Source organism: Hetaerina americana, unplaced genomic scaffold (genome assembly GCF_022747635.1).
Source record: "Hetaerina americana unplaced genomic scaffold, ioHetAmer1.1.p SCAF_179, whole genome shotgun sequence".
NCBI lineage: Eukaryota > Metazoa > Arthropoda > Insecta > Odonata > Calopterygidae > Hetaerina > Hetaerina americana.
Window position 1 is genome coordinate 413,235 of NW_027286740.1, and position 13,384 is coordinate 426,618.

The 13,384-nt window shown below is 38.5% G+C and overlaps 1 protein-coding gene across 4 annotated transcripts in view; it reads left to right on the forward strand.

Moving 5' to 3' along the window:
• Positions 1-911: 911 nt before the first annotated feature.
• The window catches only part of LOC139687191 (meiosis-specific nuclear structural protein 1-like), a 30,217-nt gene continuing 17,744 nt past the window's right edge, over positions 912-13,384 (forward strand). Inside the window, exons 1-6 of one of the 4 annotated variants that reach the window (XM_071584313.1) lie at positions 912-1,162; positions 1,267-1,468; positions 4,299-4,399; positions 7,494-7,617; positions 9,780-10,012; positions 11,430-11,546. In XM_071584313.1, the coding sequence (XP_071440414.1) occupies positions 4,302-4,399; positions 7,494-7,617; positions 9,780-10,012; positions 11,430-11,546 (572 nt within the window). In that variant the 5' untranslated portion in view covers positions 912-1,162; positions 1,267-1,468; positions 4,299-4,301. Of the gene's footprint in view, positions 1,469-4,298; positions 4,400-7,493; positions 7,618-9,779; positions 10,013-11,429; positions 11,547-13,384 lie in introns of all 4 variants that reach the window. The other 3 variants (XR_011700620.1, XM_071584314.1, XM_071584315.1) reach the window with 3 other exon arrangements.

Sequence of the window (13,384 nt, forward strand, 5' to 3'; positions counted from 1 at the left end):
TGGGGTAAGCGAAAGACTGCCGAAATTATATGTGTAGCCTAGTGTGTATTGTAAAATTTAGAGGAAAAAATGTTCTCGTTTAGGAGATATTGTGAAGTACTTCTTTATTTTTGGTGTGAAAGTTCGACTCTGCTGACGTTATTGGGCCCTGGTTACTAAAGTAGTGCATGAGCATGGGGTAAGCGAAAGGCAGCAGATAAACTATAGTGAGTTTAATGTTTACGCCAAATTTTTGAAAAAAAATGTTTTAGTTCAGGAGATATTGTGAAGTACTTTGTTTTTTTTCGTGTTAAAGGACAACGCTGGTGACGATAGTGGGCCCTCGGTCCTAAACTAGGCCATGAGCATGGGGTAAGCGAAAGGTTGCTCATAGAGGAAAGAGGGTTAATTGTTTTTTGCCATATTTTAGAAAAAAAATGTTCTAGTTTAGGAGATATTGCTAAGTACTTTCTTATTTTTTCGTGTGAAAGGGCGACTGTGGTTACTGCACTGGGCCCTGGATGCTAAATTAGGCTATGGATGTGGGTTTTATGCCTACGTCGTCGGAGGGAGTGCCGAGTGTTTTTGGTGATTTTCAAGAAAAGTACTTTTCTAGTTGAGCAGATATTGTCGAAAAAGTCTTCGTTACCACCTCTTAGTTTTCGCTGTAAAAGACGACCTCCCGCTTGGGCTAACTTCAGTGTAGATTCTTTCTAGGGCCGTATATCATATACTACATAACTCATCCCGGTCTTACAATTTCAAGTGATTACAGGGAATATCACTGAGTATAATATGTCCGTTGAAGTGAGATTACTGCAATGGTTTAGGGGATTAACTTCGCTACTTCGTGCAAAAATATTTACGTTGGTATGACTGAAAAGTCCAGAGCTCCAATGGCCGGTAAATAGTCGTGGGCCAAGTTCAGTTAACTCCTGCTAGATGCAAAATCGCTACGAATAACCGAAATCGTAATAATTTGTTGCTATAAGATTCCTACCTGATTTTACTGGGCGAATGAACACGCAAGGAAAGAAAAAAGTTATTACTGGATAATTGAATGAGTATACTACTTTCGCGAAGTCTCCTTTAAAAGTGACTCCAGAGGATGGCGCCCCGTTTTATGTAATGATGTGTTTGCAAACAACTTTGGACGTGATCGGCAGTTGTCTTGTCCATAACTGTCGGTAGCCACCCTTGTTTCACACACTAATTGGTGGTTAAGATAGCTATCCCACCCAATTTTAACGTTGTAAAACGGGTTACCTTGCCGCTGTTGCCTTTCAGATTTCACGTCATATTTATGGGCAAGTATTTGTTCACTGGGTTACCTACTAGACTAACTTCAAATTCAGGGAGCGGGATCTTGAATGACCGGTGTGAAATGCATCAGAGCTATCGGGGAAGTTGTTTTTCCTAGAAATATGCCTGTATAGGCAGCTAACTACTAGACATTTGAATTCCAGGGAGAAAGACAAGTTCTTAAAAGGTGAGCCACAATGTTTGTGATGCATGTCGATTGGACGGTAAATATTAACACGGCACAATTTGTATATGCCCATACATAAAGGAGCAACGCTTAATACCCTAAGGCTTCTGGCCACGGAGTGGTCGTTAGTGAGAATCGCCTGTTGGGAAATACACACTTGTGTCGGCACAATTGTAGATCTTTAACGTGGAATTCAATAAATAGTACGTAGCGAAAAAGATTGGCCGTCACAGAAAATATTAAGGTTAATATTCTTCGAATAATGTTAGTGTAGCGATTTCAAAATTGAATTAATTACTGAAACATTGCTGTAGACTTAAGTTAAGATGAACTGGCACAGTGAAACGGTTCCTTTCATATCAGATTAATAGTTAAACAAACTAAAGTGAAATTCAACTGCAACTGAATAAGCGCTGTAAAACTGTAAAGTGTGTACCAATTAAAGGTTTTCCTTGCATTGTTTTTTCCTGCCGGAGTGAGGATGCCATGCTGTGAAAAAAGAATACTATGGTAATTAACGAACTAGCTTTTTTCTGTTATTGCCAATGCTAGTGCGATGACAGGAGGAGTGCTCAAGAATGCACCACAGTTCTATCCTTAACAATATTTAATAATTGTAATTTTTGCTCCATAGTGCCACATTGGTTTCTGCCACTGTCCAACATTTGAATATTTATTTTTGTAGCAATTGTTCGTGTAACATGTGTGTGCTATGTTGGAAATAATTTATGATTACTGGGCCCCTTGAACATATTTTATTCTCCGTTATACATTGTTGGTGTAATTTTTAAAACTGTCTGCATATGAATCCACTTACTGTAATTATACTAAGAGGCATATTCAGATAAGAGATGAAGATGGTCTTGCGACAAGGCATTTTCAACGCTCCAAGAATAGGATAGCATGGATGATGAGTGTGAACAATTTGCGAAAGGAAAGAGGCAAAATATGTGAAATGAAAGAGATCAGCAAAAGTAGTATCTCTGCGTTGAATTGAATCTAACCATAAGGAGGCCCTTGTGGTCCAGTTATGATTCTTTTCTCAAGGTCATTACGTCACAAATTTAATGTTTCCCACTAATCATTACCTACCTCAATCAAATCTGTAATTGACTGGTTAGCATACCCTCTTGCTATTGTCATTAACTCTTGTCTCCAGTCTGGTTATTTTCCTGATCAGTTGAAGTTTTCCAAGGTCATTCCTATTCACAAACGTGGTGATATCAGTTCTCCAAACAATTATCGTCCTATTACAATTATTTCTCCACTTGCAAAAATCATTGAATCAGTTGTATTTACCCAAATCCTGGACTATTTTGAATCTTTAAATCTATTTACACCGACTCAGTTTGGTTTCAGACCCAACAAATGTACAACCCAAGCTGTTGAATATGTTATAAAGCAAATCATTTTGAAGGTAATCAATGTTTGGCTCTCTCATTATGTGATCTCTCTTCGGCTTTTGACTGTGTTAATCACACAATTCTCATAAATAAGTTGAAATATTATGGTTTTAAGGATACTGAACTAAAATTTATTTCTTCCTACTTATCTGATCGTAAGCAGTCAGTTTATGTAAATGGTAAACAGTCAAAACCATTAAATATTAAATATGGTGTGCCTCAGGGCTCTGTGCTTGGACCTCTTTTATGTCTGGTCATGATTAATGACTTGTGCCCCAATATGATTACTGACTGTGTCCTCTATGCGGATGATACTACTTTCCTACATAGTTCCCCCCATCATTCTGATGCGATGAATAGAGTTCCTATTATACTTAAAAAGGCAGTGGACTGGTTTTCTGCCAACCATCTCCATATGAATCCCAATGAAACTCAGCATCTTATATGTACTCTAAAATGTGCTACACCGGATACTGTCCCTGTGAAACTGCTGGGATTTTATATAGACTCCAAGTTAACATGGAGTGCTCATATTCTATACATTAGGAAGAAACTTGCCCGAGCCTTATTTCTGCTCAGGAAATGGAAATTATATGTTAGTAAGGACTACTTAATTAATGCCTACTATGCATTCTTTCACTCACATATTACTTATGGCATTAGACTTTGTGGGCCTGCATCTGATATTAAGCTAATCTTTGTGATGCAGAAAAAGGCAGTCCGTACCTTATCCAATTCATGTCCACTTGAACACTGTAGACCTCTCTTTTTAAATTTAAAAATTATTACTGTCTACAATTTATACATATTCTATTCATTAGTTCATGTAAAAGAAAATACGAGTGTGTACTCCACTAGGGCTGACGTTCACAGCCATAGCACCAGAGCAGAGTCTAATATGGATTTTCCATACTCTAGGCTAGACAGGACTTACAAAGTTGGTCTACCTATCAAATTGTTTAATATGCTTCCAAAATCTGTAAAGTCAGCCCGCAATGTGGTGTTCCGCAGGGTGCTCCGTGATTGCCTTACCTCCAATCCTTTATACTCAATAGAGGAGTATTATGAGCTCGACTTTACTAGCCTAAAATTATAAGGTCTAGCGTGAGTAGAATACTAGGTGTATGTATGCAAATATTTTCAAATAAGTATTTTATGTGATTGTATATTGTGCTGTATACTAAATTATCTAGGAACAACTGTATGTTCCTAAATGACGACATCTACCATATGTGAATATGATTATAAGATGAATAAAGTATATTATTATTATTATTACCAATATGAGATAGTGTATAAATTCTATTTGCTAATCACTGTAACTGCATGCTAAGCATAGAGTATTCTGGTCATCACCACACATGACTGGAGTTTTTGCAGAATGATTATTTTACTGGTCATTTATGTCTCTTTGTATTTATTTATAGAGGATGCAAGCTAGGAGGGGTGGCATGGATTTCAGTGATGAGCTGGTTGGCAATCGATCGGAATCCAGTCAACAGTCAGAATATGTGGAATTAAAATTGAGGTTGGTTTAAGCTTCACATTTTATTTCTGTGTACCAACAAATCCACTCATTGCTATTTGCAAAATTATTCTTAATGAATTTTGGATGAGACAAGAAATCCCAATTCATTGGTGCCATCTTTCTCAGCCAGTGTTGGGGAAGATTTCACTTATGTATTTCAGCTTTGTATGCAAGCAATAAATAATCGTATACCTATTTGAAATTGAAAAATAAAAAAACTTGGCTTTTCCACGTAGGAAATTTTTATTTACAACCTAGGTTTCATTATGGTATAACATCTTCAGGTCTGAAAATTCAAGTTGTTTATTTTTCAATTGCAATATGAAGATTTTCCACCAAGTCAAGCCAGAAATTGTTTTATATGTCCCTATTTCATCGACTTTTTGCTGAGTGTAATTTCACTTTAGGAGGGGAACTCTTCATTGTAGAGGTGTGACTAGAGAACGCAAAATCCTACAATTCAGGTCCCTCCAAACACCCCTGTGTGATAAACATGATGCACAGTAATGTATTAAAAGTTACTTATTTTTTTGGTAAGGTATAATTACTAAACCAGCTGCTATTTTCAATGTTGTTCTTAAGAAAAATAATACTGTATTTATGTATTTGCTATATAAATGAGACTTTCAGGTTTCCCCCGAGCCTTCACAGAAGGCCCCTGAATATACAGGCTATAACACTGTGAGCATATGCAAGTTACTGAAGGATATGTGGTTTTTCCAATGACCTACTGAATAGACTGGAGGAAGAATAAGGGCGTTCCTTCTAGATTGCGATGTTGGTCAGCCCTGACAATTTGAATGCTTAGTATGACATTGTCTCAAGGGTGAGTGAGAGAGACAGGATTTTGTGAGGTATTTTAGGGCTGTGTGAAGTGAGATAGAAGTATAGCAGAGATTACCGGAGTGGTATTTATAAGAGTATTGTACAGTGGAGGGGAAGAAAGCGAATGAGGGGTGGCCGTAATACCAAACAAAATGTAGTAAGAACATAGAGCAAGGAATGGATGGAATGTTACTAATAGAGGCAAAAGCAGAACCGACGAACTTGGTCATCGTTCAGGTCTACATGCCACCAAGCAATAATAGGGAGGAAGACGTCGACAGGATATATGGCCAGCAAGTGGGCATAATCGCGTGTGTTCCTGCAGGGAAACATTTGATAGTGATGGGGGATTGGAATGTGACGGTAGGCGAAGGAAGAGATGGTGACGAGGTCGGGGACTACGGTTTAGGCTCGAGGAATGACCGCGGGGAGAAAGCAGTTGAGATCTGCAGGAGTTAGGGTTTAATCATCACCAACACTTGGCTTAGATGCCACAAAAGGTGATGGTATACATGGATAAAACCCAACGATTCAAGAAGATAACAGACTATATTATGTTCAGGCACAGATTTAGGCAAATGTGATTAATTGACACAGTTTCCTGGGAGTTGATGTCGATCCAGAGTATAATTTACTACTATTGAAGGGTAATGTCAGATTCAGGAGGATGAAAGAGGGAAGATGGTTGAGGAAATGGAATACAGAAACATTACCTGCTTTGACTAGAAAGGAATATCACCAAGCTTCAGGGAAAATCATGAGTGAGGAAAAGGAGCTGGGTACGATAGAAAAAAATGGGAAAAAGGCAAGGTAACAATGGATGAGATGATTAGAAAGGTAGACATGAGAAGGAAATGAATAAGTGTGAACAGAGTTAGGTATAGGAAAGTACAATGAGTTGAATTATATACTGATTTGGAAACCGCGATAAATAAATATGTAGTGTACGTAGTTCTCTGAGTTTTGCCATTTTTTTTAAAAAACCACGGCTCACTTTATTCTCCTTTATTTTATGAATGAGAAAAATATAGCTTAGGATATTAATAACAAAAACATTAATTACAAAGTTTTTCAGAATGCAGTGTCCTTGAACTCCGTACTCTTCAAATGTCTACTTGTCCACCAACATATATAGTTTGCCCCAAGGAATCTATGACCCAGTTGGGTTGCAATACTAATGATAGTGATGTTTATAAATCCTTTAGGTCACGTATACACGACATAGAACTTGTCAGAATACAAGTATGGACACAAACCATAATTTCATTAGGAGTTTATCCTCTAATGTTCCATTTCGTCAACTGAATACAAAGATGGGCTCAAAGTCTCAAGAGAGGCCCAGTGGTTATTCATTTTAAGCAGTGTAATTGGGGAAACCCTGTTGAAAGTAGGTATTTAGCAGGGGTGATGCGCTTAAAGATTGAGTTTCTTTCCCTTGGATATCATTCCCTTACATTTAGAACAAAAAAGTGTGATTTGCGGTATCATTTAATTTTATAATCAACAACAATCCATGCAGAGGATAGAAGCTGATTCTTAAGCTTCAAAGAAGGCGAAGATGGTGCCATTGTTGGGATAGGTCACGATATCGGTTTTTAGAGATGCGGAAGGAATTCTGTAGATCGATTATCTTGTGAAAGGTAAAACAGTAGCTATTCCAACCATGGTACATTTTTTAGGGAATTGCTCTGCTATGAAGGGCTGGAGCCTCCAGCCTATTGCCCGGATTTGGTTCCACCTCTTCTTAAAATGCAAAAGTTTCCTCCCTGGTCAATGTCTTCCATCCAATCCAAACAAAAAGAGGCAATCGTGGATGTAGACAAGTTCTTTGCACAACCTCTCGGAAGAACACTATAGAGATGGGATATTGACACGGGAATAATGTGGGATGAATGTTATACATGTTAAAGGAATGTTGAAAATAAAACTTTTTGAAATCATAAAATGTCATTTCATCATCAAGCTGAGAACTTTTCAGATCAGCCTTGTACTTCTGCATTGGGATTCATGGTAGTGTACCATTCACGGGCCCATTCGGCCGATCAAAATAACTAGGTATGAACCACCCAAGGAGGTGTTGGAAAGTTCAGGATTTCTTTTGCCATCTTCATAATCATATTGCTCCTTTGCATATTTGCTCATAATGTGTTAACCTGCTGCCTTTTGACAATGTCCTTGATGCTTCATCTATTGCATAACTGCATGGGAACTGAGGTGATTCTATGGATTTCTTTTTCTTAAACTGTCACCTGTATGACTTTGTTGCCAGGCAAAGACTTCGTGAGGAGAGCGTGGAGCTGAGGGAACTGGAAAGCAAGCTGAGGACTGCGTATGTCAACAAGGAGTTGCATGCGCAGTTAGCGGAGAAGGAAGCGCAAAAGCTAGCCCAGCAGGTGGGTGCTAACCATTCCTTTTCCCTTCTCAGATGTATTTTGGGTTGAATTGAGGATTAGTCAGCTTGAGAATGATTTTCAGGATATCAGGGAAGACATACAGTGGAAAAAGCTTTTTCAAGTGTGGGTTTGCGATACTATTGGAACAAATGAATGACACTTTTATTTATTAATTGTACTCACAACATTTATTTGTGTTTTGTATGTATAAATGGGAAGTATTCATGAAATGGGTCGCAAAATTTGCAAAACTTAGGTATAGATTAAAGTGAAGTTATTAGCATCAAGTATGATTAGTAGTAGAAAATGAACCATTTATGCAAAGAAAGTATCAAATAATGTATGCCTTGTTGATGGTGAATTTAGTATGTGGGTCGGGTCATAAGCCAGGCTCCTGGCCAAAGGATAGACCAAGTAGTTGGAGATTATATAGATCCCCTGAAATGTCTAAATTTTTCCTGAAAAGGAAAGAGAAAGGGGGAGGATTATAATTACAATTGACCCCTTGGGAAGAGATGATGATAATTGATTATTGTGCATATCATGTTCTTTGTGAAGACTTGGAGGTGTGGTGTGTGTTGAAGGTACTGGCATGTGTGTGAAGAAATCCCACGAGACATGGCTTTAAGTGTGCATATCAAATCATGCATGTAGCATTTGGAGAAAGAGTCTGATTCATTGGGGTGGTCTTAGCCGGGGAATTTGTAATAATGGTATCTCGATTTAATCTTTTAGTCAAACCTTTGACATTGGGCAAGTCATTGTCATGATAAGCACGAAGAAGGGGCTAGTCTTTGTCAATATTGTGTCATTGCACATCATATTCTTTCAGATTTTGAAGATTTTTTTCAAGGGGTGAGATATTAGTCTTTTTTAAAGATTAAAACTTGGGGAGGATGAAACAGTGTTGCAGTCATATCTACAATTATCTCATACTTATTGAATATGATTAATTTGTTACAAAATTCTCAAATTGCATAATTATAAATGAACTAGGAATGATAGGATAATTAGAGACTGAATAAATGGTTGCCTTTCAGACCAAGATTTGGCATTCATGCTCCATTTTTACCATTGGCTAGTTGAATCCAAATATAATTCCATGTGAATGACTGCTGTAGTCAAATAGAATACTTTTAAAATGACCTGACTACATAGCTTATGTAGATGGTGGAGCTAAGCACATTTGTTTTTAAGAATAATATTTATGAGAAATTCTCAGCTCAGATCATAACTTTTATCAAGATTAAGGAATTTTAATGGCTTCTCCCCTTTCAGTGTGTAGAGAGGATTTTGTATGAAATTGAAGATATGCTGAGTTATTTATATGTAAATTATTTAGTAAGGGCTACCTAACCATATCCTCAAATGAGAATTGAAGTCATTGATTAGCTCTCCCCTATTGGATAGTATCCCCTTGGCTTGTTTGAAAGTATCTTGCTACTTGTGGGGAGACTGTGAAAAGGGATCACCCAGTCCAGTGGATTTCAAAAATATTTCTGCATCCAAGTTTTTGGATAAGTAATGCCCAATCTTGGCTGTCGAGGGCTCATTCGGAGTCATAATACAACAATGAAGAACTCCTTTCACAAGAAGACTTTATCCAGTGGCACGAAATTGTTTTTGAGGAACTGAGAGCTGACAGATGTAATGAAGAATAGGCGAGAGTCATCAAATTACAGTTTACGCTCCACATTTGATCTTTCTCTGATAAAAATACATGCACTAAGACTTGGAACATAGAAATTGGATGTTTGTGTGTATGTATGTATGTATACGTTTCATTTTTTCAAACTTGTGATTTATATATTTGACGTGTCCTATATTTGTGTATGTGAATATGCAGCAAATCACCGGACAAATAAAAGCAGTATTATTATTATTTGACAGATTGATATCATTACTGGTTAGACTATTATTAAGTAGCTCTGATAGATTAATTGAATAGTATTTTTTTGTGTGCATGAGAGGAAATGCAAGACTTTCACAGCAGTGCAAAAATTATTTGCCAAGAGCAGGTTTGAATCTTGGTGCAGGAGATTGATTTTTGCACTGCCGTGAGATTCTTGCGTTGGTCGGAGGATGTATGCGTGGAACGGTGGCGAGGGCCAGTGCCGATTTGGGACGCCACTGCTGCACACGCCCCCTTTGTTTGTGCCCAGTATCGAGAGGAGGTGGCAGTGGAGTTGATGCGCAGGAAGTGGTCAGAGGAGGAGGAGGAGGCCAAGGAGTGGGAAAGGCACCAGGCGCAGGGCAAGGTGCTCTACCGCGCAGAATTGTGGGAGCAAGAGAAGAGGGAGGGTGCGGAGAAGAGGCGTGCCGCATACGAGGACTTCCTCCGAGAGAAGCTGTTCATTGATGAGGTCATGCAGCACATTCACGAGGAGGACCAAAGGTTTGTCCTTTTTGCCCTCAGGGTGTCATCTGCAGGGTGAAAGAAATCCTTGCGTCTTGAATGCTGCTGCTCTTAAAAGTGCTCGCCTGATAGTGACTACAACCTGTAGAACTTCAATGCCCATACCTGTGATCTGTTGAACCTTGAAACAACCCTTAGAAGAGGGAAAGGGTGCTTCCCCAGTACAAATTGTGATTCCTCTTGCCCATTAATAGGTCATCTTACTTTAGATGTCATTTTAGATTGCCAAATTTTTTTTATGCATTCAACTATTTCCCTCTTTTGGTAAAAATATATTAATGAGGATTAATGCTAGCTAATTTTTTTATTCAGAGTGCTATACTTATTATTTATCCCTTCAACAATGATCATTTCAATTCCTGTTGGTAAAGTCCCAATGGTTCAAGGCTGCCCCCTAAGAACTACATTCACTTCCAATTCTATAAAGTCTGGATTACCATTATGGAGCATATCCCTTCAGCATCTCATGCAGTGGCATAGGCATGCGTTAGTAAGTGGGTCTTTTATTTTTAATGTTTTAATCAGGGTCAGGAAGAAACATGTAATTTTTTTGTTACAAATCATTCTTCATATTATTCTCTTCCTAGCATCCTCTACGGAGATGCCTGCCTTAATAGCATTGGAAAAACTTTTTTTATTTGAAGGGATTTGCAGCACTGTGCTCCCCAGTATTACGTTTGCCTTTAACCGCAACTTTAATCTCCTACTTGATGTTGCTAAAACTTCAATAATCTGTGAAAATCATGAAGTAAACCTGGCATAGTAAGGCATTGATTGGAATACTAATGTAGACACCTGATTCTGTGGGTCAAGGCATTGATATAACATTTATCAGGGGTTAGTTCTAAACATGTATCTTTTGCCTTGTGTTTCCATAAAAAATGCTCATTGGTTCTTTGGCAGTCTATATTCAACATATTACTTTAACTTCAAACTGAGAAGCATGGCAATTAATGTGTGTGAGTCAGGGCACCGTTTCCTACTTCAAAAGGATTATTTGGACTCGAAGCACTTCTATATCTTCTGAGAGAGCATGGAGCATGTGTACATTTTTCCTAACATGTTTCATTGAGTACGAGGCTGTTGGGATTTTTTGTGAAATTATCTGACTGTATCTATCTCTGGCAGGATTATTTGACTTAAGGGCGGAACCATTCAAAGAAATTTTCATTCATACACCTACGTGCATGTGTAGTTGGTGTGTGTATGCCCTTCCTGATTATGTTAAAATCTGTTTAAGGTGTCCTCCTCTCTTTAAAGTGATGGATGGAAGCAAGTGAACATGCTTTATTCAGTGCAGTACTTGTGTGCAGTCTAATGCGGTATTCAATGCAGTGAGAATGCCTCGTCCGGGCAAATATTGAAGCGGCATGTGACTGTTTGTTGATATCCTCAGGGAGCAGGAGGAGGTGATGCGGAAGAAGAAGAGAACGAAACATGAAATGGCAGAGTTCCAAAGATGCCAGGAGATCTGGAAGGAGAAAGAGCGGCATGCATTGGAGGAGGAAAACAGGTACAATGAGATCAACGGACCATGACTCCACTTGATCTCTCATCAGCCATTTTGCTTCCATTGGATGCTTCATGCCATGGATCTTTTTGCTTCTGTGAATTTTTAATTATAGATCTGTTGAAGGGTGAAACTCTTCTGTCCACCTCTGCCATTATAATTTTACACTTCCACAATAAAGACTTTATTGTGGAAGTTTAAAGTTTCTTTTTTACCCTCACAATGAAGGAATTCCACAGAGTCAAGCCTGAAACTGTAATGCTTATTATACAGTCTATTACTTTTTATGTAATGTGGGGTAATTTTTCCTTTTTTTATCTCTCAATAATTTCATACCATTCTTATGCTATGGAGATGTGGTAGACCAGGGGTATTGTTGGACTACCGACTGGAGAACCTGGGTTCGATACCCGGGCGAGTCCGTATGGACACCCTCTGCTCCACCCAAGCCGTGTGATTTTTCAGGTACCAGATCTTCCTGGGAAACCATAAGCAGCACAAGGAAAGGCACTGGCCCTCCTACCTTGCTAATGTATGGACATCATTTGGCTTAGTACTATGCGAACTCTACCATTGCCTGCCAAACTGACCTTCGGGTTGATTACTGTATTTATGGGTTATGTGTTTTTCAATCATACTCTATTGACCACACGCGCACTCCCCAGAAATGATGTCTTGACATTTAAATGGTGATTAAGTTCTAACATGATCTGGTGCTTTCCCGGCATATCGGCTTGACGAAGTTTTCTTGGGCCTTCCACTGGGTCAGGGGTTCCATATTGGCGGATGTTTCATAGCTCGACTCGAGCATCGTCTCCTCGGGGTAGATGACCCTGACGATGATGCATGAGTCGAGTGAGAGCGTGAGGTTCCACATGGCAGCAAGTGCCTTGAGATTAGTTCCTTGTTGAAGTTAGTTGCAGTGTCACACCGGGATTAGTCATCATTCTGCCGGAGTCATCAATAGGAATCAATGCCTCTTATATTCTATCTAACAATGGCCTACCTCTTTCTCTGCCAATAGCTGTGAAATTTTGCATACTGTCATCACATCCACCCTAAATTGTGATGATATTCCATCTACACCATTAAAAAACACTACTAGAGCACGTCCCCTTTGTCTCAAGAAAACAATCGGACAGTAAATAGTAACAAAACCTGTTTTGTGCTATGGTGGAAAGCTAGCTTGAAATCAGAGGCGCTCTTCATTCTGATTGCTAAATTTATGATAATCTTTCATAATCAATGAAATTTTTTATTTTCCCCACTATTTTCAAAAGAAAAGTGTATAAATTGTTACAAAGTAAGTTGTATTACAGTGTGGATGAGTTCTTGGATGACAAACTCATAATGTGGAATTTCAGCTATCAGCATCTCTAATGCTGTTTATTATCTCGATGTGTCATTTTGTTATTTTCTTATTCCATTTGTTTTTCCTTTGTGGCTTTGTGTGTAATCAGTCCAATACTGATGAGCTCTATGTCTTTTGGTGATTTTGAACAAAAATAAGGGAACTATTCAATTGAGGTGGGAGTGAGGATTTATCCTATACTGCAGTACCAGATTATTTTCTGTTTTTGATAACTAAGAGCATGGAAATAGATTTCGAATATTGTTCCACCATTCCCATTAATTTTGCTAATTGCATTACTCTGTCTGTATCGCTTGCCCAGTGGGTCACTTTATTTATTCTTGCCATCACCTTGTGCTTCAGTGCAGCAAGCTATTGCAAAAAGGGAATACCTAGGTGAGAACTATTTGGCTAATGCTATATTTTTCTAAAGTGCGGAGCCATTAGTACATGGCATCATCTTTTGGGATTGGTCACCTCATTAAAAAAA